Consider the following 24,099-nt stretch of genomic DNA (forward strand, 5'->3'; position numbering starts at 1 on the left):
GGGGAAGTGTAATGCTGGAGCTGAGAAAAATATGGTGTTGCTGGTTCCTACATGCTATTTGAAGTGCTCTTTCGGTTTAGGTTCTTTAATAGGAAAAAAAGAAAAGTAATTTCTTTCACAGACTCAACACTTAATTTCACCAGCTCTGGGAAGAACCTAATATTGTGAAGGTCAGTGAAGTCATGAGCCCCAGTGTTCAGGCCTAATTTTTCCCTTATAAAATTTAAAAGAAGAAATCCTTTTTATCCCTCTTAGGTCTTCAGATTTGTGGGTTTAATGGATAGCTTCCATAGCTGTTGGTAGAGCTAATATATCTGTTTGTAGGTCTCTGGTACCTGTGGCTGGCCACACTTGCTGTTAACAGACTCTGTTTTGCTGGTAGCTTTGCTGGATTTTGACTATTTGAGATGTTTGTTGTTTGTCTCAGGCAGAATAGTTTCAGAAAGCTTCAGCTAAAGCAGTTCTTTCATCTCATGCAATTAGGGTTAGACTAAAATACGTTTTCTCATTCTGATGGCTGTTTTCTGTGCTACAGGCTGTTCTACAGCTCTTTGAAGTCGATGGAAATCTGTCCATTAACTTCAGTAGGCTCTAGTTTGTCCCTAATCGATAGTAATTTGATTAAAATAGCTCTGAATGTTCCGGATCCCAGTGGACATTGCAGTTGTCCCTTAGGTTGTAATAGCCCCCAGCTTTTCTGTATGCGGTCAATCCTGTTTGCCAGCATAAGGGAGAGTGTAAGGAGACATGTGACTCTCACAGTTATCGCTGTTCTTGCTAAATCACAGCAGACAGGTTTGAGATAAATTAAACCCACACTGTGCAATGTGGTTTCTAGTGACTGAATCATTCCACAGCCTGCTTTCTGCAAGCAGCAGGGTTATCCTGGTGCAGAATGGGGAGGGGATGGTATCTGCTTTGTTTTCCCTTTTCTCTTTCTCCTCCCAGCCAACAGGCAGACAGGGTTTGTAATGCTTCGTGCGAGTGCAAGACACGGGCCAAGAAAAAAATCATAATGTTTCATTGTATGAGTTTTCTTGTTGCTCTGAAGCATTCCTTGTGTTTAGACCATAATCCTTTAAAAATTGGAGTGTCTTTCCTTGCCTCTACCTGCCTTGGAAGAGCTTCTTCCCTGGAAAGCGGTGTTGATCTTCAGTGGCAGAAAAGGCAACTGTGGTAATTCGTCCATCCTCCCCTTTGAAGCTGAATTGCCAGCATTGTTTTCCCAGCTTGGTCTGGCCACATCCTGGATATCTGTCTGGTCTTTCTGCTGCCTGCTCAAGTATAGCCAGTGAAACCTTTCCATACCAACCTTCTGAGCCTTTCAGGGAATTCGGATCAGGTGGTCAAAGATGCTTTTGGTCTGATCTCTTGTTTATTTACCATCACCCTGAAGTTTGGAGCTGAAATGCTGGTGTTTCTTAGTAAGAGCTACCTGAATGAATGCTCACAACCTCCCATTACTGCTCGCCCCATGCCAGTGCACCAGTTTCTTTTCTCAAGTCCTGTGTCTTTTAAACTCAACATAGAAGTGAAAGAGAGGAAAAAACAGCAACGAAGCTCTGCATTGAAATTGAAGTTCACAGTCTGACACAGATGCACAGAGTCTTCCAAATCAAAGAGAATTGATGAGCCTTGCACAGGCAGGTGCCCCAGCTCAATCACAACCTAAATAATCCTGAAATTAAGATCAGAGCTTATCACTGCAGTTGCTGCCATATGTAGCCACTCTCTGGCTCTGCCTCCTGTGCTGAGGCAGGGAGTTGGGTGCATGAAAGCACCAACCCACAGAGCAATGGGAGCCCTGGCACAGAGGCAGCCCGGCAGCAGGAGCACTGCTCCACTGCAGGGAAGGCAAATTCTGGAGTCCTGGAGGCTTGGGATCAAAGAGGCGCGGAGATGACAAGTGTGGCATGTCACAGTGCACCTCCTGCTAGGCCGATTCAGGGCACGGTGTGGACAACCACACATGCCACCTCCTAATTAGAGGGAAAATGCTGTCCCCCAGTAGTGGCCTCGAACCAAAAGGGATGAGCTACTGCAGGGAGTCATCCTTGGAATAAAGAGATGGGCAAGAGCACAAATGCCTGGGAATGGGGCCATGGAGGGAATGAATAAGATGCCCTTCCAAAGCTACTCTTTCTTTGTTAGTCTTATTAAAAAATACATAAAAATGAGCTGCAACTGTTATGCTCAACACAGCATTTTGAAAGTTCTCATGGTTTTCAAGCATACCCCGCTAAGCACAAACTATGATTCATTTGGAATTTGCTAATTAATACTGGCATGATATTGTCTCCTGCTGTTGCCCAACTTCTTGCTTGAGAAAACTTTTTCTTTTTAAAGAAGAAAGAAAATATTTTCTCTTGGAACAGTAAGGTGCCTCTTCAGATGTGAAGTCTGCCAAGACAGAACAGGAAGGGGGTGAAATAGGGGGGATTTTGTCTTTGCTTTCATTGAGTTCCTTTATCATCAGTAGCACAACCTGACTCTTTAGTAAAGTGGTGACCAGAAATAACTTTGCAAGAAATGCTAGCTCTTCTCTCATCCCTATCTTTAAATATGAAAAAGCTGGGAAAGAATAAATCGTCATTTAAACCCTGGATATTGCAGCAGGCAAAATGATTTGGCTTTTTTTTTTTTATTTCTCTCTGTAAACTAATGGATGTGGAATCTTTCAAAAAGTAAACTGACTCTTCTTAATACAGCTCTGCATATAGATATTTAGCAGCTAAGCACTAAATCCATGGTATAGGGGAAAAGTGCAGAAGTAGTGGATTAATATAAAAAGGATGCTTTTTCCCCTTCAAAGCCTCCTTAAGTGCTGACTGATGGAATAAACCCTGGAAACTTTCTCTCTGCTAATTGTCATGTTCCTTGGCTTGCATCCCATTTGCTGTCCGTCATCCTCTGCAGTTGAAGAAGTTTCACATAAGAGCTCTCTTCTTCTGTTTACAGGCATACCATGTAGTTTATTCAAACCCAGGGATAGTTCAGAGGGTCAGGAAATCTTCCTTCTGCTTCGTATTAAGAAGAAAGAAAGAAAGAAAGAAAAGCCCTGAAGATTTAGGGTTTGAAGAAACATCATTCGCCTGCATACATCCAGCTTCTCAAAGGCACAAGAGCCAACTTTCAGCTTTTCTAGAAATAAACATGAAGCCATATCCCACAAAAATCCTGGGTCAGTTTGTCAGTCAGTGGAAATCAGTGTAAAGCCACTGAACTTAAAGAATCCATGCTGATTTACGCTAGCTTGGAGACCAAGGCATGGCTTATAAAGCTTCACATGGTTTTGGTATGTGACAGACTGTTTTCTTTTCATTTCCTCTGATTAGGAAAGGGTACTGTGTGAAATAATGATAATCTGTTCGTTTTTAGCATCACCTTTTGAGTCTGTGTGAGATTGATAGAGGAAGATGACCTGTAATTCTATCTCAATTAAATGCTGAAAATCAGCAGTTCACAATTCTTTCACTGGTGGATTATTTTCAACCCTCCCAGCTCCCATAGGACCTATTCCCTGCGTTATTATGAACTTTTTTAAATTGAAAGTATTATGAAGGCAATTTCCTGCCACCAGTGACTTTCACAGCACTTTCTCAGGGCCCTGCAGCCTGAGAACAACCGCTACGACTAAACCCATCAGCAAAGGAGGATCGCATGGAATGCCCTGAATTACAAGAAAAAAAACCAAAATGCTCCCAAAAATGCTCTGTAAGAAATGGTTTTCATTGACGCCCTGTTGATGGTTGTTGAGGACCACCATGTTTCAGGTCTGCTCCTGCTGTCACCAGTCTCTGGCCAGGCTTTCAGATGATGTGGGTAGTGGATGGGATGGCTCTGCGAGATCTAGAGGGCATATTTCTGACTTACAGTTGACCTATAAAATCCACTGTGACAGTGGATACAGTGAACAGATAAAGAGCACGAGAAAATACAGAAATGTAAGAGCTCAGTTTTGATTTGTGTGTCAAAAGAGCAAACTGGGACAGGGTTTCCCAGCTTTGTTCCTGGAGGGTTGCTCGCAGGGGTGAGGGCCAGGGTGGGTGCTGCACAGTGAAACCATCTGCAATGCAACACCTTTGCTTTCAGTTTCTGTTAAGTAAAAATCTTGTCCAAGGCTCACACAGAGGCTACAACCAACCTGTGGCTGAACTGTGGGAAGCCAGGGCCAGATTTTCTGCATATTCATAGTAAGATGTGCAGCAAGCCTAGAACTAATTTGACTTGGGTTTCAGGTGCTTCGGCAGGAACACAATTGCACTAATGATCTGGCCCCAATTTGCAAGTGTCGAGTATCTTGAAATGTGATGCTGTAAAATGCACAAAGGAAATAACATTTCCTTCCAGTCTCTTTTACTTTACTGTAATTGTGTGTGTTAGTTGTAGCTGTACTTGACTGAGAATAAAAGTGGCAGCAGAAGCGTGATTTGGGGTTGGTAATACCCCTTTAAATAAAGCCCAGCGTGCAGATTTCTGTACTTCCTACCTTATTTGGCTGTTCTCAGAGATCGCTGCTGGTCCTTATTCTCAGTATTGCCAGAAATATCTCTATTACAGTGTGGAAAACAAGCAGAGGGTCGGACAGGTTCTCTATGCTTGCAGTCTTTCTCTATTTTACTCCTCCAGCTGCAATTGACAGACCCAGCGGTGTGAAACAAACATTGCTCCCATAATTAACTGCTGCCTGTTAGATCTGCAGGTAATATGAAGCTCAGGGGTTGTAGAGGGGCTTTGGTGGCAAACTAGAGGTGCATGTAATGGAGAAATAGATAGGTGATGGACAGACACATGCCATTTCCTCTCATGGGTCGCCTTGAGAAAGCATTGATATGAGTATTGGGCAGCTCTGGTTAAGAAATTGAGTTAGTCCCTGCCAGTTGCATTTACAGTGCTTTGCTAATCTATTCTTTCAGACACCACGAATAGTGTATTTCATTGTGCTGCCTTATTGATTGGAGGAAAGATTCAATTTGACAGCAGTTTCAGAAAAGCCTTCAAGTTGTCCAAGTTGTGGCGGAATTATTAACTACGCTAAGCTGACATATGGTAATTTAGTGTTTAATGTTTGCCCTGACACACTGAGGAGTCACCATGCCAAGCTACCAGCTGATGCCCAGAAGTTTATAGGTACATAAATAATAGCTGAAATAGTTTTCTGGAGCCATGTTTAGATTTAAACAGCCTTTTATATGTTGTGTGTTATAGCTAAACTTTCTTTAGCGTGGTGCCAGGAGCTGGAACCCTGCTGCACTACCCACTACAGTTGGAATAAATGAATAGGATTTTGCAGCTTTTTGCAGCTGTATTTGTACAACTTCATCTTGAAATAATTCTAATTTCTGTGCCTAGGCTTATAATTTTTTCAAGCGTGTTACACAGTTGGCTGTACATAATTATGTCTTACAGCCATAAGCACTGACAATCTGCTTACCTAAACTATTCTGCTCTCAACTTGTCATTTCACTGATGGTGAAGGAATTGTATGTAATTCACCAGATCAGAAATTAAATTATCAATTAATAATACTGCAAAAGAATTAAATAAGAAATTCAGTGTGTCTGGCAGAGTATCTGCAATTAAAAAGGCAGTTGAGCATTAGCATCCATGATGAGACTGGACCCCTCCACCCTTGTTCACCAAGTCCACCAAGCTGCAGGTTTGCTCCTCAGCTGCTTTTTCAGGCATCTGTGCTTTGCTCCTGCTGCAAGCAGAAGTGCCACCATGCACACAGTTGTTGTTACTGGGGGGTTTGGAGGCTTGTGGTTGTGTCCATGCTCATGACTCTTGAGGACTGCTACTGGCTTTGGGGGGTTAAATTCAGAAACTGAATGTGCTGTTAATAGAAGTGAGATGTAAAAATGCTCTAAAAACTGTGAGAAAATACTTTTTTTAATGTATGGTGCCATGTGCTCAAGCAGAGCTGTCTGCCTCTTGTGCATGTGGACAGGAAGCACATCAATAACTCATGTGAATAAGTTTAATGTGGATTCAAGTCAAAGTAAGTGGGGTCTTGGATCTAACCTGCATAGAAGTATAGTTAATGAAAGATAAAAACATGCCAAAAAAAATCAGCCCTGTGAATTCGTTCCAAATGAGCAGATTCAACCAGTTTTGATGTTTCCTAGAATGTGATCTCCCATCCCTAGTGCTCAAAGCAGAATTGCTGGGTGTTTGAGTCTGAGAACACTCATGCCAGAGGGGAAGGTACCTCTGCAAAGTGGAACTGCAGCTCCTGGGGGGGGACCCTTAGCAAAGCCACTGAGCTGCAGGAAAAAGAGATGGGATGCTGGGGCAGAGGAGAGCTGGCTGGGAGAGGAATGCAGGAGGCTCGGCACTTGGAAGTGGTGGGGCAGAGCTTGGACACCACACAAAAGCTATAGACGATCCGGTATTTTGTCTGCATAACATACGAGGATGAGTCCTAGGACCACAGTCATCTCACTGGCATTGTTCAGTGGACAATAAATCATAGAATCATAGGATATCTTATGTTTAAAGGGACCCATAAGGATCATCAAGTTTAAACCTGCACTGATGCCCATTAACATTGCTTCTGTAAGTGCATAGGGGGAACTTCATTTCCTGCTTCTCACACTTGGTGTTTCCCTTTTCTGACCATTGAAATAACTTCTATATATTCTGTGCCATGTAATCTACCCTACAGAACAAACGAATGGATTTGCTTTTCCTGTAATTAAACTTATTAGAGAGACTTTGAGAACTGCAGAGCTTTTAAATCCTGCTCTGCAAGCATCCCAAAGTAGCGTCTCAAATGGGAGCCTCAGCAAATTTTGTTCTCCAAAATATACACATTAGAGGGTTTTATTATTTTTCCTATTGTTAGCTATTTGCAAACAGGTCCAAAAGCTTAATTTTATGCTGAGACTGGCATTCGCAATCATGCCACAGCACCACTTCTCCATGATCAGTAATATATGTGTTCTGCAAAATGTGAATTCAGTGCATGGCTGTACATGATTGGGAAAGCCAGAGCTCATTACAAAGCAAAGGTCATACTAAGACCAATTATATCCCTTAAGTCTGCGAAAAACACAAGTGTGTTTGTCCCTACTGAATACTTTTCCCCTGTGTCTGAGCTCACGGTCCTACCAAGAGGAATGCTGCTTGTGTTAAATTGCTGTGTGGTGTGCAAAGATTGTTATTCACTTCTTCTTCTGCTGCGCGGCTTAATTTTTAAATGCCATGGACCAGGTTTTCAGCTGAAATAAATCAGCATGCCTCTGCTTGAAGCCAGTGAGTCTACACTGATTTGTACTCCCTGAGTGCTTCAATCGTTAGTTACAGTGATCAGGTTACTCCTGTGTAGGTCAGTATTTGCTACCCTTGTTTATCCTCTGCACTGAGCATTCAGGTTTCCTGCTAAGTTTTATCCAGAAAGGTGCTGGATTCTCTTTGCCAGGCTGGCTTTGTGGCAGATGTGGTGTAAGGCTTCAGGGCAGACACACTTCAAAAAGAAGCGAGGACAAAGTCCTGCTACCATGATGTATTTTTCTTGACTTCATCTTTGTTTATGCATAACCATAGCAGACAGCAGTAGGGTCAGCTGTAAGAAGGTGCTGCAAGATCGTGCCCTGTGTAAGGATAACAGCATGCAGCCCTTCATAAATAGATTATGATCTTCTCTTGCCTGCCATGACTTCTCTAACACAGGAATAAGAACAGTGTGGTTTGAACTCTCAGAGGTATTTGCTTTGACTTTGTCGTGGAGCATCCCTGATAGCAGAGGAAGGCTTGTGCATCTGCTTCAAATCCCAGTTAGTTAATATCAGCCCCTTGCATCTTGCACAGGGTGAACAAGTATCAGTTCTTCAGGGCCAAAATTCACCTGATAGCAGCACATGCAACTCCACTGGGATGCCTTCAGTCACTACACTGAAGAATCTGCTCTCTTGTAAGAGAGATAAGAGGAAGAGTAGTAAAAATTAGTTTTGTTGCTTCTGTTATCAGTGTGCTGACAGCGATAAGACATTGGCAGTCATGTGGCAGTATTCTGTTGGTCCATAATAATCTTCTCTTTCCATCAGAGCTGCTCTTCTCCCTTTCACTCACCTTGCTGCAATCTGAAGCATTTACACAGTGGAGTACTTTAAAACTGAACCAGCTGCAAAAAGGCCTGAAGAAAGGCACATGTTGCTTTAGAAATCACTCTGCGGTATCAATTACCATTAAATGTGGAAGGTCCATGAGCACTGGCCAGTTCCTGATACAGGCACATTAGCTTCTTGACCTTCATAATAGTAAGTAATGAAATATACTTAATTATTTAAACATGAAGAGCATGCCACAAATTGCAGTTTAGTTTGTTTTTACTGTAAAGGCAGAGACTTGACAGGGCTGCTCTTGTCTTAACTGCTGTTGGTCCCAAGTCACCACTTGGAAACTTTGGCCTGGCTGGAGAGTTACACAGCAACCAGACTGGCCCTATGAATCCTGCAGACCTCAGTCTTGGTGTGTCCAGACAACTCATGCTACAGCAAAAATCCTTTGCTGTTTCAGCTGGTAGGAAAGCAAAGCTAAACTGCAGCAGATCCTGAGCCTGCTTTCACTGCTGAGCACCAGGTATCCTGTGCTTGTAGCATTTCATCTTATCATGTGTGAAATACGGTTCCCTTAGGCTATTGTTATTTTGTTTTATTCCAAGCAGAATAATGGTAATTTTGAATTGGACCATGAGTCTGTCGAGTTCATTTTCATCCTGTGCTTATGCATGGAGTCACACATGGTTACTGGCCAGAATCGCGGGCAGAAGTTCTTCTATCCCACTGCATTAGGGTCTCCGTATTGAACCTGATTTATACGCTCCTGTTCTCCATCTGTTCGATGTTGCATTTTTGTCCAGGTGGAGCAGAAAACCCCTGGTAGGCAATTGAGAAAAACCTGGAAGGGAGAGAGGAAGTGAGGCCTGTCAGAGCCACCAATAGGCATAGGGGGAAAGCTCCAGAGAGATGTGCCCATGTGGACGTAATTGGCCTGAAGGGAGCTGCTGCGTTGGAGAACAGCCCTTGGACAGAGGGAGGCACATGAAAGCCAAAGGACCTGTGAAACACTGGAAGCTTTCAGCAACTGAACATTTGGAGAAATGCCTTAGCCAAGCTCTCACAGGGTCAGTGCAGAGAAAGCAAACTCGTCCTCATAAGAAGCAAGAGAGCTGGAGGGGGAACCTTCTCCTCTGCAGGCAGCAGAATGTGAGCTGAGTATGAGAGAGTGGTTCTTCTCTTTGGGGTTCAGACATTTTGCTCATTCCTTTTTTGTTCAGACATCAGTTTCATTTCTTTCTCTAATGCAGGCTGTACAGTTAATTACATCAAGAACTTAAATGACAGCTTAAATCCCTTTGACGTATTAGATTTACTCTAGTTTATCGTCAAAATAAATGCATTATAAATCACTTTGCACAGATTACAGCTGGAGCAGAGGAAGATTTAACTTGAGAGACATCCAGCTATTGGGAGAAAGGGAACATTTTTGCAGTTTGGATTTGGATTTTAAAGAAGAGGAAGATATTTAAGCCTTAGTAATGATAGTAGCTAAATGCTGTTTGTAACTGCAGGAAGAATGGCATTCATTGCAGTGACTCTCATCTACGTAAAAATTAGACATCTAGTCTAAGTGTAATCCTTGGTTCTTTCTCTATAGTATGTGGAAAGAGAAAAACACTCGTTCCAGGAAATGTAATGTGTACTTAAGCATTCAAGACAGGAGGATGGATTTTAATCTGGAAAGGCTTCCTTGTCTTCTGTTTATTTGGCTATCTTAGACCAGATACAAAGTTATTAGAAAGTTATGTATGAGATGAAACTAGTCCCTTTTGAGGGAAGAAAGAAATCCACAATTACAAATGTGCATTTCCATCTGTTCTTTCTTTGCCAATAGAGACCTTTTCCTAACTTAACCTTGTTTGCAAATACCACTGCCATGGGAAACTTGGCTCAATTGATAGTCATTTTATCCAGTAGAAGATAAAGACTTGCAGGCTGCTACTAAGACCAGTGTTGTACTTAGTGGAAATAGCTACATACTCAAAATTATAGCTGCCTTGCCAAGTCAAAGCATCTTATTTGCAAGGTGCAGATTAGATGGTTTTCTCCGAAGACTTGTTTTTGAGGATCTTCGTTTTCTTTTTCCTTTTCTTTCTGGGAAGTAGCTTGGGATCATTGGCAAGTTTGATAAAATGGGACAGAAGTTAATAAATACCACACTAACCTGGTTGGGTCTACAAATGTGTCTTAATTTTTCTCTGTCCATTAGACTTTTGCATTTATTTATTGAAACCATATGTGATTCTTTAAGCAGCACGCAGTAATTTGTTTGGAAATACAGGGCTAGAGATGTGTCTCTTTGCTGGCTTCTAGAACAATTGTGAAATAAGAGTCAGGAACTTTTATACAAATGAGTCTTAAACATATTGCAGAATCAGTTAAAAATAAATGAGGAAGTCCTTAGCAAGGATTTCAATAAGCAGTAAGAGTAGCTGAATTTAAGTATTTCCACTAAAATTAATGAGCCAATCCTGGAATGCTTAGACTGACTCTTAAGTGTGCTCTTTTAAAGACTTTGAATATGTTTGCCTGTCTGAATTTCTATGGAGCATTTTGAATGCATGACAGATTATAGTCTTCAATTACTTTAATTTGGTTTTCTTAATGGGCAAAATAGCTAAGAGCTTAATAATAGAAGTTACTTACTGCTTATCAATTACATTATTTTATGTGTTCATTAATAATTATAATGGGGTTTATAAAACAAAAAAAAAAATCAAGTCTAAGTCTCCCCAGGTCATGTTAGTTGAAATGTTGTGTAGTATTCCATGGGAGATCTGGAAAACTAAGTGTTTTGTGAAGGGCATTCTTAACTCCATATGTTATACAGCAATCTGGAGAACTTCAAAGGAAATTTATTTTCTAGTTTGTTCTGTGGATAAGAAATGCAACAGTGTGTAAATGGCTTGTAATGCTTGCTTAGATACATTCCTAGGCACTCACATACACCATCACATGGTGATGGGCAGAACCTGGACCATGTGAAATCCTCTCTGTAGAGTCTGTTAGGTAAAGAAATACTGTTGTTACAGTCCCATCTTCTCTTCTGTAGGCTCAGATGTCCTTGTTTGTTCAACCTGTCATTGCACACTCGTTTTCCCTAGGCTTCCAGGCTTTTCCTTCACTGATATCTAAACGATCTCCATTGGGCCACTTTACCTGTGTAATTTATGGACTTGCTGGCAGCCTCCAATCTGCTGGCTGTATGGCTTTCCATAGTCTGCATTGCCTCTGCTCCTGGCACAGAAGAGCTAGAGATCTTTGGTGGTTCTTATCTGCTAGGATAAGAGGGCTTGTAAATTCAAAGCCCAGCAGTGGGAAATGGAAGTGCTATGAGCACCTGAAAGGTATGGATCGACAGGAGCAAAACAGAATGATAAAATCTGGTTCCTCAGAGGAACTCATCAATTGAAACTTTGCTTACCAGTAAAACTTGTGCGAACAGCTTAGCTACCCAGTAAATCCTGTGGAGATGCAAGAACCATAAGGTTTTACCTGTAAAAGCGGGACGCAGTCCTGCGTCAGAAGCACAGGCTGATTTTCAAGTCCATCTAAATGTGGCATTGCTACAAAGGAGAAAGCCAGCTCTGAAGTGCTTAGCCCTGTATTACTTCAAGAGTTGCAGTGTTCATTTTCACATATTTTAGTTATTATATCAGAGCCTGCAGTGGAAAACACCCATCTGTGAAATCACACTGATTTCTCTTGTTCCTGGGATTACTCTAAAGAATTGAGAGCTTGAGTCAGACTCCTGGTGTTCTGGTTCCGAGCTGCAAATGTTGACTGCAGCCTTTGTGCTCTGTTGTGGATGGTGCATTGATGCTTTGAGCTCAGGCTTCTCTACAGCCCCCCGCTTCACTGTTGGGCTACAAGGCCGCTGTGTCCCTGCTTGCCGCAGCCAAGGGGAGATCTGGCAATTCAAGGTCAGTGCCCAGCTCTGCTGCAGGTTCCCTCTGTGGCTTTGGTGGCCAGTCCTGCAGTTCCCAGATGGTCCGTTTGTATGTTGTCAGTGTATGTGGGGATACTTAGCATTCATCCTGCCTGGAAAATTTCACCTGTGTTCAGGACATAGGATCAGGGGGTCACACCTTCCACCATAAATTGCCTTTTGATCTGGGACGCTTTCCTGCATCAGTGTAAAATCCACTCAAAGCTCTATCCCAAAGGTGTTTTTAAGAGTATAAAAGCTGCTTTACAAGCAAATTCCTCTTACGACAGTCATCAGCCATCATCGTTTATGCTGCACACCATACACAGTGTTGTACCGTGCCTGGCTCAAGGGTCCAAGGGTTATTCAAGTAAAAAAATGTCTAAATGCAGCTAAGGAAAACTGTTCTTCTGCCATCTGTTCTGAAACCCAGAACCCTGCATATCTCTTGTCTACATTCTAAAAGGAAAGATAAATGGATTTTAAAAAGCATGTCTCTTTTGCCCATATAATACGGGTACACCACCATCTTTTCACTTCCCAGACATAAAGGAAGGAAAAGCAACTCCGCTGAACCAGAAAATTCTCCAACCAGTAATTCTCTTCTCCTGATCTAGTGAGCTCCTGGGGAATTGGGAGGGGGGTTTATTCTTAATATTACTATTATTATGGTAAACTGCTCCAGGAATCGTTTCAACAAAAGAAGTAAACCTTACATTGTATTCAGATAATGTTCTAACTTCTCAACAAGATTTACTAAATTACACCCTGGGAATTATGCAAATGAAACTTTTGGTCAAAATGTTGCAAGATTACTGGAAAAAAAAAAAAAAAAAAAAAAAGCACCTTTTTTTAAAAAAAATCTCATTAAAAGTGCTAAAATTACATGTTCTAATATCAAAAGCATGTGCCTTTGTGTGATGAATATCTCACTGGTAGTAATATGTTCTATTACGTTCTGTGCTTCATTGTCAGTGGTCTTTGCAACTTTTGGCGACAAGGGCTACTCCTTATATGTTGTTTTCTGAACACTTCACATCGTTGTATTCTTGCTGGAAGTGGAATTAAGTACAGGCAACAGGCAAACCATTGTAGTATGATGGCAATTAACAACAAATAATGAGCTATTGCTGAATATTTGCAACATATTTCTGCCTGTCTTTGTTTTGCTCAATGCAGTATAATTAGCTCATGGATTTTTCTTAGTATGACTGGGAAAGCTGTGTGGGTCTTATGATATAATTCGTTTCCTAGATCTGTAATGATTTACATACAGACAGCTTAGACCCTATTAATGCTAATAAAAGTGCTGCAAGGACATCCTGTAGCATACACTTTATTAAACTGTACATAGCTTTCTTAGAGAGCTTCTGTTTATTTGCATTTCCTGAAAATAAAATATAGTGCCTTTAGCACTGAATATTTAAATCCAGCCTCCTTTTCCCTGCTCCTCTCTCTCTCTATGCATTTCTAATGCTTCCATCACAATGGGATCTGGGTACTATATGCAACAGGAAATAGAGCAGAAAAACGTCTGTGAAGAAGTAAGAGGCTCTCCCCTTCTGTGATTCAGGTTAAAACTGCTTCCATTTTAGTTCCTTGAAAAGAGACTGGTGTGCTGTTTGGTGCTTGTGCTCCTTACAGCCACAGTTAAGCTGGGCTGGGGCTTGGGGCTGGTGAGACCCTCCCGGCTCCTGTGCTTCAGTGAGCAAAAAGGCAGGAAAAGCGCAGAGACCTTGGGTTTGGTTTTCTTCTCTTTTTCTTCCACCTTTGTTAAAGAAAAACTTTGTTAAGGATGAAGGGCTGGTTTTATCCTGACATGTTATAGGTCCTTTGGAGCTGTGCAGACACACAGTGATAGAGACAGACCCACAACTGTGTGTCCCATGTTACACTTCCTAAGATGGTAACCCCACACTGGCTCAAACCTGGAGGTCCAGCAGTGGCTTCCTACATTTTCACTTACCTTAGGCCTAGATACAAGTGTGTACAGGGCGGGATAGAACTTGAACTCCCTGACTTGAGCTATGCATTTGCCGTGGACATTCACTGAATTCAACTTTCAGCCCTTTCCGCCTGCAGGGTGAAAGATGACTTTCTGAAATGGGGACTGTGGACTTCAGTTATTGAGCTGGTGAGTCAGTTGCCATCATTAAAACACAGTTGTACAAGCAAAGCTTGATTTTAATATACTCTTATTCACCCATGGATTTGCTAATGAAAATTGGATTCATTCATGTCTACTTGGGTCCCTATTACAAATATCTCCTGGGCCCCACAAAAACCTGTATAAACCATTGTGTGCATCATGAGGGCACTTTCACAGTGTCCCCAGTACCTCTTTTAAGTGATTATACCAGTGTAAGTCCAATCTGTTTTTCTTGGTACTAACAGCCTAACAAGCAGTGAATCCTGTAGAGAAAAGACAGATGAAACTGTCTCTGTTCCCTGACCTTCAGCTCCAGAAGTGTAGGTGCAGCACGAATCAATCCCGGCAGTGTCTAGTAATAACTGACATTATTAGCTGTTAACAGGAACAGACTATTTGGTGGAGGCAGTACAAAGAACACAGTGGACAAACTTGGTAATGATCAGGACAAAGGCATCAAAGGAGATTCGCAAAGCCAGGGGATCTGATATTATTCTGCACCAACACATTCAGTATCTTGTCAGCCTCCCGCGTCAGGAGAGGAAGAAATAGCTGTAGGTCACATACAGGAGGAGTGCGAGAGCAGCCCACAGTCCCATCCCAATTCCTTTGCCCGACAAAGCAGAGCCTCCTCTTCTCTTGGGAAATGACCTTCACTCCCCAAATTGGGGCTGTTTGGGGATTGCAGGAGCCTCCTGCATCCCACTGAGGCCACTCAGACTCCTTCAAGCTGCTGTAGCAGAGATGCTAACATGCACTCAGCTACAAGGTTTCTATTATGTTCCCACTACTTTGTTGTATTCATAGACCCGTTGGGGAAAAATTTATGCACGTCGCTTTTACACTGCCAAGACAGTTTGTGATGATGCGGGGGGTGGTAATTTATTTGTACCTTGCACTTTCAGGAATAGTCATGCTGTTGCAAGAACTTCTTTCAGCATTTGATCAGAAAATTAAATTTGGGTTTAAAGAGATAGTCGGGGTTGCTAGGACAACGTATTAACCTCCCTGTTTTATTTTCTGGGCTCTGCATCCAAGGTTCATGTAACTCATCATGCTGCATTCTGTTTGTAGTGGTGCTCTCAAAGTATGGGAGGGAAGAGGCTTCAAAAGCAATGTGCCAAGCACGCTTTTCCGCAACAAGTAGCCGCAGGAAATGGTACCATCCACTGACATTCCTGGCCTTGTCAAGCCAGCAGATTTGGACAAAGAGGGAGCAAACAGCCCCAGTTCTCCAAATTGCATGGGAGTATTTGTGTGCAGTCACAGGTACTGAGCAAGAGGATGTGGGATGTTGCAGACAGCATTTTCAGAAGTGATTAATGCCTGGGAGACCCCAGGTATGGCTGAACAGTTTGGACACTTTGAGGAGCCTAGGGTTTCAAAAACATCTAAACAGCATTTTTTTGTGCGTATAGGTTCTTCCCCATCCTAACACAAGGAGTCAGAATTTCAGTGGTTCCTAGAAAATTGTCATGAATAAAAGAAGAGAAAAATAGTTGAAAATATGTGGAATATACTTTTCCTGGCTTTTCACCAATTCTTTGGCATACAGCTCACTTGTCAAATTGACAGCAGCATTACATTTATGCAGCTTTCAGGCTCAGATCTTTAAAGTTGTTTAAACATCCATATGGCTTTTGTCCCAAAGTTATCGATTGCTGTCTTTGTTATTTCATCCAGATTCGTTCCGATAAGGACAAAGAGATCCATATCAGATACAGCATCACTGGAGTGGGAGCCGACCAGCCACCAATGGAAGTCTTCAGCATTGACCCTGTGTCTGGCAGGATGTATGTGACTCGCCCGATGGACAGAGAAGAAAGAGCTTCCTACCATGTAAGCATAAAATTGGGTTCACAAGCTCACAGTGAAACTGTAGCAGCATTGCTGGGTTCAAGGAGGGACACGCAGCTTTGAGAAGACTGGGGTTTTTGTTCAATATCAGAGCCCAGATCGCAGTTTGGACGGGCTCCCTGTGTCAGCAGACCTGAGGAGCTGACTGAACAGGGGTGCTTGGGCTTAACTGACAGTGCGAGTCTCTGTCTCACTCTGCTGGAGCAATTGTGTGTGTGTATGGAGATGCTGGCTTTGTTTCTGCTTTCTCTTAATGTAACCTGCTAAATCAGCCAAACTAGCGCAAATTGGCATTAAACTGATGTCCTTTTCAGACACAAAGTCAGAGTCATTTCTTTAAAGTGGGACAACTTCACACTGCTTTTTAAATCCATGCAAGTTTATGTGCAGATCAACCCCCCTAAAACTATGAGAAGCCATTCTCTGTGTTAGCGTGCCTTGAGAAAATACTAATTTAAGAATTGTTTACTGCAGTTAAACAGGCAATAATTGGTATAGCCATTTTTCATTTTAAATCACTGGGAGATGTTCAGGCAGTATGATGGGGGTGTGTCAGATAGGTTTTTAAATATGCAGATGGGCTAATATTAAATATGAAGAAATTAATTAAGATTAATTACACTCAAAAGTGGCGCCTCATGCTAGTTCGTAAAATGTTCTACCTGCAGAATATTTAGAGTGTAATTGGCCGTTATGTTTTGATATAAATCCTAGCCCCTATATTGCACAGCATAATTGCACAGCAGGTACAGTCCTGCAGATTGCTAAAAAAATATGTTGTACTTTGCATGCTAGCCCTGCAAAATCTCAAACATTTCCTGCGTCTACACTTTAGTTCTCTCCTGGAGTGGTTGTGAAAGGTTGTTTCATGGATTGCTTTGTATCAGCATTAGCCACGTATATGGGCATCGTAATAGCCGTTCCCAGGGATGCTCTAATGTCAGTGAAGAGGCGTGGGTCGCTTCCAGTGACACCATATTCCTAACTGCACCGACAGAGATGCACATTCTGACAGCTTTATCAGGTTTCCAGTTAACCATGTTGACACAGCTCCTGGACTGGGGTGGAAGGATAAAGAAAATAGATTACCTCTTTAGTTGGGTGGAAAAAGAGATTTCCCCTGGGTAAAGGAAGATCTGAAGGAAAATTATTTTATCTTCTGCGAGCAAGAACAATTATTTTGCTTGTTGTGCCTAGGAAAATATGAAGAGAGGTTGTTTTGAAAAAGGAATGTTTGAGATACAGCGCGTGTCATCTCGGCACTGTTGATATTATTTCAGCAGTGCCAGGTTATTATAACAGTGTAGTCAGTGATACAATACTCAACACTTCTGATGGAGCCGCTGTGATTTCTACTATGAGACACTCTCAGTCAAAAACGTAAGATGAAAAAGATACTGTCCTCCATAATAACAAATCTTGTGTTCCCTAATAACAAACTTAACCTTGTGGTTACAGTGAATTCAGTAAACTTAATTCTTGCCTTGGCAAGGATGGCTGGATAAGTGTGCCTCATATGCACCGCAGGACTTCCAGTCTTTTCTGTTCCTTACAGAAACCTTGAACCAGTGACATGCATATGTAAATAAGCATATTCACTCTCTGAAGGTTACAGGAAAATGTAGCTTATAGAGTAACTGATAAGTATGTTGTGAGACCTTATAGACAGGAGTAGTGATAGAGCATTTTATTAGCAGAACAGTAGAAGGTGATGGAGAACATTTTAAGCCATTGCTGTAAACAACCTTTAGATCCTTCAGCCTCAGTAGCAATGGACTGATGATTTATTGAACTAGCAATTGTTTGAAAACCCTTTATAAAACATTTATAAATATACCATGCACAAAACAATGACTCGCTAGTGCAGAAACTTACAGTAGCAATGAACCATCCTAGAGACTGGAAAAATTAGGCCAACTTGCAGAAAGAAGATAGTGTCCAAAGTGTTGGTTGTTGCAAGTTTTGGAAAGGTAAAGAAATTATGCCACTTCATAGCTGAGTATCTAACTGAAAGACAAACTGGGAACCAGACTTACACGGAGTAATGGAAGACAAGTGACTGAGGTGTAGGCTTGGATCTGAGCTGTAGAGCTTGGCCATTCATAAATTGGTTTGACATCCGCTGTGGGAGATTTCTTTACCTTGGATTAGTAGCCTAACTCTTCAGCTGGGGTAGAGGATGTCAGTGGAGCTGCAAGGCATCATCCATGGTCCTTTTACCCAATAAAACATGAGCTTCTTGTCCGATATGGGCCTGCTGTTTTGGCTGAAGATAGATGTGCCTATAGAGCTTTGGGTTTTCTGCAGTCCTAGCCAGAATGGTCTTCCCAGCATCTCTGTCACTGTGTTGTCCTTGCTGTTTTCATTCCCAGGTAATCTAAAAACTAATTATAAAAAAAAAAAAAAGGAGAATTTGCAAGTGTTTGTCAGGCTACATACAAAGAGTTCTGTTTCATTAACTCCCACATCTTCAACACATATTTTCTTATGCATAATTATCTGTATTGCTTCAGGACTACCATTCTTAAAATGCTAGTGTTTTAACTCTCCCTGCCTTTAGCAAGCCATTTGTCTGATGAAATTTACCTCTTTCCCTAAGGTGAAGTAGATTTATTCTAATTGGATCAGGAGTTCCGTAGCAGAACTTCCCCTGTTTTCAAGATCATTCTTGAACTTTTAGGGACGATCATTCCAAGCATGATATATGCAGAGATGTATATGCCTCTGGGACTTGCAGTGCCTGCCCAGGCGCAGTGTGTGCTGGCATTCCTGCTTTAACCTCCCAGCACAATTGGCAGTGGGAGCAATTGCAAGTTCAGCTGTATTTTGGCCTCATCTGTTTTCTCAGCTGCACTACAGACTGAATACAAACTCTCCAGGGACCTTGCAGACATCCCAGATGCAGAGTCAGCTGCAAGTATGAGCAAAGAGAAACGAGAAGGGCTTTGCAGCCACTTTACCCAACACCATGTTGTGGTGCAGAACTGCGTGTGTTGCACTGAAGGATGCTGTGGGAGCTGCTCCAGCATCTTTAGTGTCTGGCAACTCAGCCTTGGGGCATGCTCCCAGCACAAGCACGAGCTTGCTCTGCCCCATCCTGCTGCCATCTCACTGCAGCAGGCGTGTGTTGTTGCATTTCCCATTGTAGCCAGCCCTTAATGTTTATTGCATGCCAAGTAAGTTTCAGCAGGTAGTAATATTTAATATGCATGAGTTCTCTTGGCCTTACTTAGCTGCGTTCCCAAAATCCCGTTTGTGCTGCTGACAGAATTAGTGACTCTGAATGTCTTTTCTGATCTAGACACCAGCTTCATATTAAGCTGCAGTTAGTCCTGGTAAGTAAAAGGCATAGTAAATTGGCAGGTTAGTTTTCCAAGACTTTCTTCAAGCTCCATTTTCAAAAGACATCAACATAAACGTGTCAGTAAGTAGTTGTTGCTTACAATACTCATGTAATGTCCATTATGGGGAAAGTTTGAAGCAAGTCCTAATCCAGTCCCAGACACATGTATACCTTCAGCATCAGACTAATGAAATACTATCTCAGTAATGGCTGGAGAAGGAGGGTAATAGTCTGTTTGAAGGGCAAGAAGACAAAAAAGTTTACTAGAAATTTAGAGATACAAGAGTTAATTCCAGAATTTTGAACCCAGTTCTAGTGAGTAATGCCAACCATTTGTGTCACAATACTCTAATTTGAACTTTAGATCACAATTAAGAGCACACAAATTAGGCGTGACATTGTATGCTTATTGCTTAGAGGCTCTGTCACTGATTGATAGTGTATATTTGTATTAGTAGTATTAGTGCTGAAGTAATACTCATATTTAACACAATTCACTGTGTTGACTTTGACTAACTACCTTCAGATACCACCAGCCTCCAGTGTAATCAATAATCATGATACTAAATCATTTCTATGCCAACAGCTATGTTTATACTGGAAACTTCGGTACAAAAACCTCAGTCCTGTGGTAGCTGCTGCTGAATATGATAGCAATGATTGTCATACTTTTAAACAATATTTGTTGAATCATGTCTAGCAGCTCCTTGGCTGGTGTAAGCCCAGCAATGCACCAGCTGAAGATTAGCCAGCTACTTGTATTTTTCAGAATCCTCTGCAAGGTATTTAATTTCATTTTGTGTATTCCTTCTCTACTCCTGTCGTGTTCTCCCTCTTGGGGACAATGTAAATATTTCAAACCGACTTTATAAATGCTTCCTAACTATGTCTCCAGCTAGGCACCAGCTTCCATTTAAATACTTGTGCATGACCTGTGTCTGGCATGTGTCCCGTGGCCCAGGTTGTGCTCACCAGCCTTTACACTCGTGGTTTTTCCAACTCTAAATGACGCGTGTGTCTGACGGAGCAGAGCCATCACTTTTTGTGCCTTGCTCAGTGCTGCAAAGCATTCATATGCATCTGCTTTTCATCCCATCCATCATTACCACCCAAACACCCTCTTGGTCACAAGCCTGGGCCATGGAGCACCACAAACTCAAACTGTGCCTAGCACAAATGATCCCTGTCTCAACATCTGAAGAATGACTCCAGAACAAAGTGTGTTGTCCAGTTTGATGATGCCTCATTAATTTAAAGAGTACGGCAGGAGAACAGGGGAGAAGGTGAGAAGGTGAATTAAGGAAGGGAAATCATAGAATCACAGAATGGCTTGGGTCGGAAGGGATCTTAAAGATCATCTAGTTCCAACCACCCTGCCATGGGCAGGGACATCTGTATGTATTATCCCAAATGTAACATCTGATCTGCCTTGGAGATAGAACTAGTTTCCTAGTGGACAGATTGCTCCACTGGAGTCCCTCCTTCCTTTCTCTCTCTCTGCTGGGAATGGTCTCTAATGAGGAATTGTCTCTAACAAGGGAGAGCTCCCATTGAGCCGAGTTGAGATTCAACCATCTGGCTCAAGCCTCTCTTCTCCCTCTGGTGCAGTTGGCACTGCCCACAGAGGAGCAACATGTTGTGGAAGGGTAGGGAGGCATTGGCACATAAGAGCTGCTAAAATACCAATAGAGAAAATTCATGCCAGCAAGCACAAGAGATAAAAAGAAGAAAACTTCATTGATATCAGTCACAAAAAGACTAGCAGGAGAGGGAAGAGGGGTGTGCAGAAAGGACGGCAGAAACACCTGCATTGGAGGGCAGAGAAGTGCAGCTATGGACACCCAGATACCAGCGCAGTGCAGGAGGTAAAGGTGCAGGGTCTGCTGGCTGGGCCTGGGGAGTAGGCACCATCCTCCTGGCTGCCCAAAAGCCTTTAGTCAGGACCCCAGTGCCTGTGTGCCCAAGCGCTGTCCTCCTCTAGAGCTCAGCCTACATACTGGGCTGGGGACAGCGGTGACACTTGCGCATGTCACCGCAGGTTTGATGAGATTCTTCATTTTCCTTATTGAATCTTTTTTTCCCTTGAGTGCAGGCAGCAATGCGTTTGTGCGTACATGTGCTTGGCAAGTGCAACAAGCAGGTAGATGTGCATTGCTGAGAAATCCCGTCCTCCTGGAGCTTTCAAACAAAAGTTTTCAAATGTAATTAAAAATTTGCAGGGGGAGAGTCAGATCTGAGGGGGGAGATAGCAGCTTTGCTCTCTGCTTTATCTCTGAATGGAACCGTTCCTGCTGCTGGAAATGCAGCAAGAGAGAGCCCCGTGCTGCCTCAGTTTGAAGATAATAACTTTAATTTTAGCTCCGAATTCCTCTTTTTTTTTTTTTTTTTCAAAGGCAGTCTGACTTCTACCTGGTAAAGTTACTGAATTGCTCCGTCTGACGTGATGAGGGGTAGCTCAACAGGTGAGAACTGAAGCAGTTTGTATGCAGGCAAGAAATGCAGGTATTAAGAGCATTACAGGTTGTGAAATACAAATTATGCATCCTGTATGGAAAACAAAGCCAGACTTCTTCAGTCTTTAAAGTGGTGCTTAACTTCCTTTAAAAAAGTAGTGGTTTTCTCCTGGCCCATTTCACGTGGAGGTTTGTTCTTTTTGCTTGATTAAATGTTAATCCAGCCCACCCTAAGAGTGTGCAGTTTCTTTTGTTAAGCTCTGGACTTCTGAACACCGTAGATGAAGGAGAGTGGCATCAATCACAGGCACAGCGAGAGCGGAAGACGGAAACCAGTGCTAATGCAATTAGCACATTTATTTGTCATGCATCACTGGAGCTGGAGCCCTCCTTGGCACAGGAGCTCCGACTCCTGGCAGCAGCCCGATGGACCAGGTTGCTGCTGGGAGGGACCAAAGGCCTTGATCCCTCTGGAGGCAGGAGCTGGTGTGTCCTCAGTGCCTCAGCCCCGCTCATCCAGCCACCAAAGGCCTTGATCCCTCTGGAGGCAGGAGCTGGTGTGTCCTCAGTGCCTCAGCCCCGCTCATCCAGCCAGCCCTTGCACCAAGCTAACATCCTCTGACGTCTTCACCTTTCCTCCCGCCAGCCTTTCAGGATGTCACCCTACTGTCCCCGATTGAGGTGGCAGTACAGAGGCTCAGCAACACTCACAGGTGCTGAAATGACAAGGAATGACAAATGAAATCTGCAGTGCTCACATCGGGCAATGCCTCTCGGCTGCCCAGCCATAGCCAGGGGCCATGCAGCCCTTTGCTTGCCTGTCTGAGTTGTTCTCTGAAGCCGACATCCTCGGCTCCATTCAGTGCACTCCATTTACAGTCGCCATCTGTTCCCTTTAATGAGAGAGCTATCAGTTTTTTTCACCTGATTACTGATTGTTCCAGACTATTGTTGATTGCTTTGTTTTATTAATTACTCATTTTGACATGCTGTATCTGTCCCTTTTGTTCCGAAAACAGATGCTCTTGTTTTCGAGCATCATTACTGATGGTTATTGCTAATAAGATAAAGCCGCAGTTCCAGTTTAACTGAGGGGCTTAACACTGTGGCTCCAGTTATTCTAATGTTTTATCACTGGATATTTTATTCAAGCCTGAGAAAAATATTTCATTTTCAGTGCCACAGGGGCTCACATCATTTGAAGGAAAGGGACTTTTCTGTGTTGTTTGACGCATAGAGCAATGGGGTCCTTAGCTGTTGCTGTTCCTAGAGACTGTGATTAAGCAATCAACAATACTAATGTCATTGTGAAATCACTTACTCATCCCTGTTATTGTGGTTATGAAAGGCTGCAGGTTCCCATAAGAAACTTCTCAAGTCAAAATCGTTTCCTCACTGTGTTTGGAACTAAGCAAAAGATGCTTTTCAGATTGTCAGACAAGGTTCACCACATCTTAAAAATGAAAATGCAGTGGTCTATTAGCAGCGGGGGAGGTAACAGCACTGCACCAGTTGAAAGTGTTTCCACTAACAGTTCCTATTTTAAAATACTATCTCGGTCTTGTGTTAAGCCTTGGAAAAACTGTCTGTGTGTGGAGTCAAAATGGAAGCCACGTCAGTGCTTTCTGCTGGAATTAGATACTCACTCAGTTCAATTTTGAGGAAGTATTTATGAGGTGAAGTCGATTCTTGCAAAACATGGTCTCTCATTCTGCAACAAATCCGATTGCTGATACTGTGCTTTCACTGTGCTTATTCCCAGCTCCGGGCTCATGCGGTGGATATGAATGGAAACAAGGTGGAGAATCCTATTGACCTGTACATCTATGTGATTGATATGAATGACAACAGACCAGAGTTTATAAACCAAGTCTATAATGGATCTGTTGATGAAGGCTCTAAACCAGGTACAGTTGAAAAAAAGTCTCAAAGTTTCACAGGCATTCCAGCATTAATCTGGTATGGTGGCTTCACCTCCTCTTGAGATAGAGGGAGAGGTTTGCTGTTGCTAGCTCTTTGTTGAAGGCCGATGGAGGTGAGAACAATCTAACTAGTGTTCTTTCTCTAGATGCAGAGAAAGTGCAGACTGGGTTTAGAGTGAACCTGGGTCCTGGTGGTCCCTTCCTAGATGTGGAATTTGCAAAAGCAGCAGTTTTGTAGAATAATGCTCTGTGTTGCCGTGCTCATGTGTACAGGGTTGTTAGTTTAACTAGAAAGTGCTGACAGCCAACCTGGCAGCGGCCGTTCCCTGACCTTGTGCCTGAAACACTGAATAACTGTCTCTATGATACTTAATCTCGTCATTT

The 24,099-nt window shown here is 42.6% G+C and overlaps 1 protein-coding gene across 4 annotated transcripts in view; it reads left to right on the plus strand.

Moving 5' to 3' along the window:
• CDH4 (cadherin 4) overlaps positions 1–24,099 on the plus strand; it is a 459,553-nt gene that overhangs the window by 341,990 nt on the left and 93,464 nt on the right. For 3 of the 4 annotated variants that reach the window (XM_065691453.1, XM_065691454.1, XM_065691455.1), the window contains 2 exons: positions 15,824–15,979; positions 23,556–23,700. In XM_065691453.1, the coding sequence (XP_065547525.1) occupies positions 15,824–15,979; positions 23,556–23,700 (301 nt within the window). Of the gene's footprint in view, positions 1–14,073; positions 14,126–15,823; positions 15,980–23,555; positions 23,701–24,099 lie in introns of all 4 variants that reach the window. The other variant, XM_065691456.1, reaches the window with a different exon arrangement.

Source organism: Lathamus discolor, chromosome 11 (genome assembly GCF_037157495.1).
Source record: "Lathamus discolor isolate bLatDis1 chromosome 11, bLatDis1.hap1, whole genome shotgun sequence".
In the NCBI taxonomy this organism is placed as follows: Eukaryota; Metazoa; Chordata; class Aves; order Psittaciformes; family Psittacidae; genus Lathamus; species Lathamus discolor.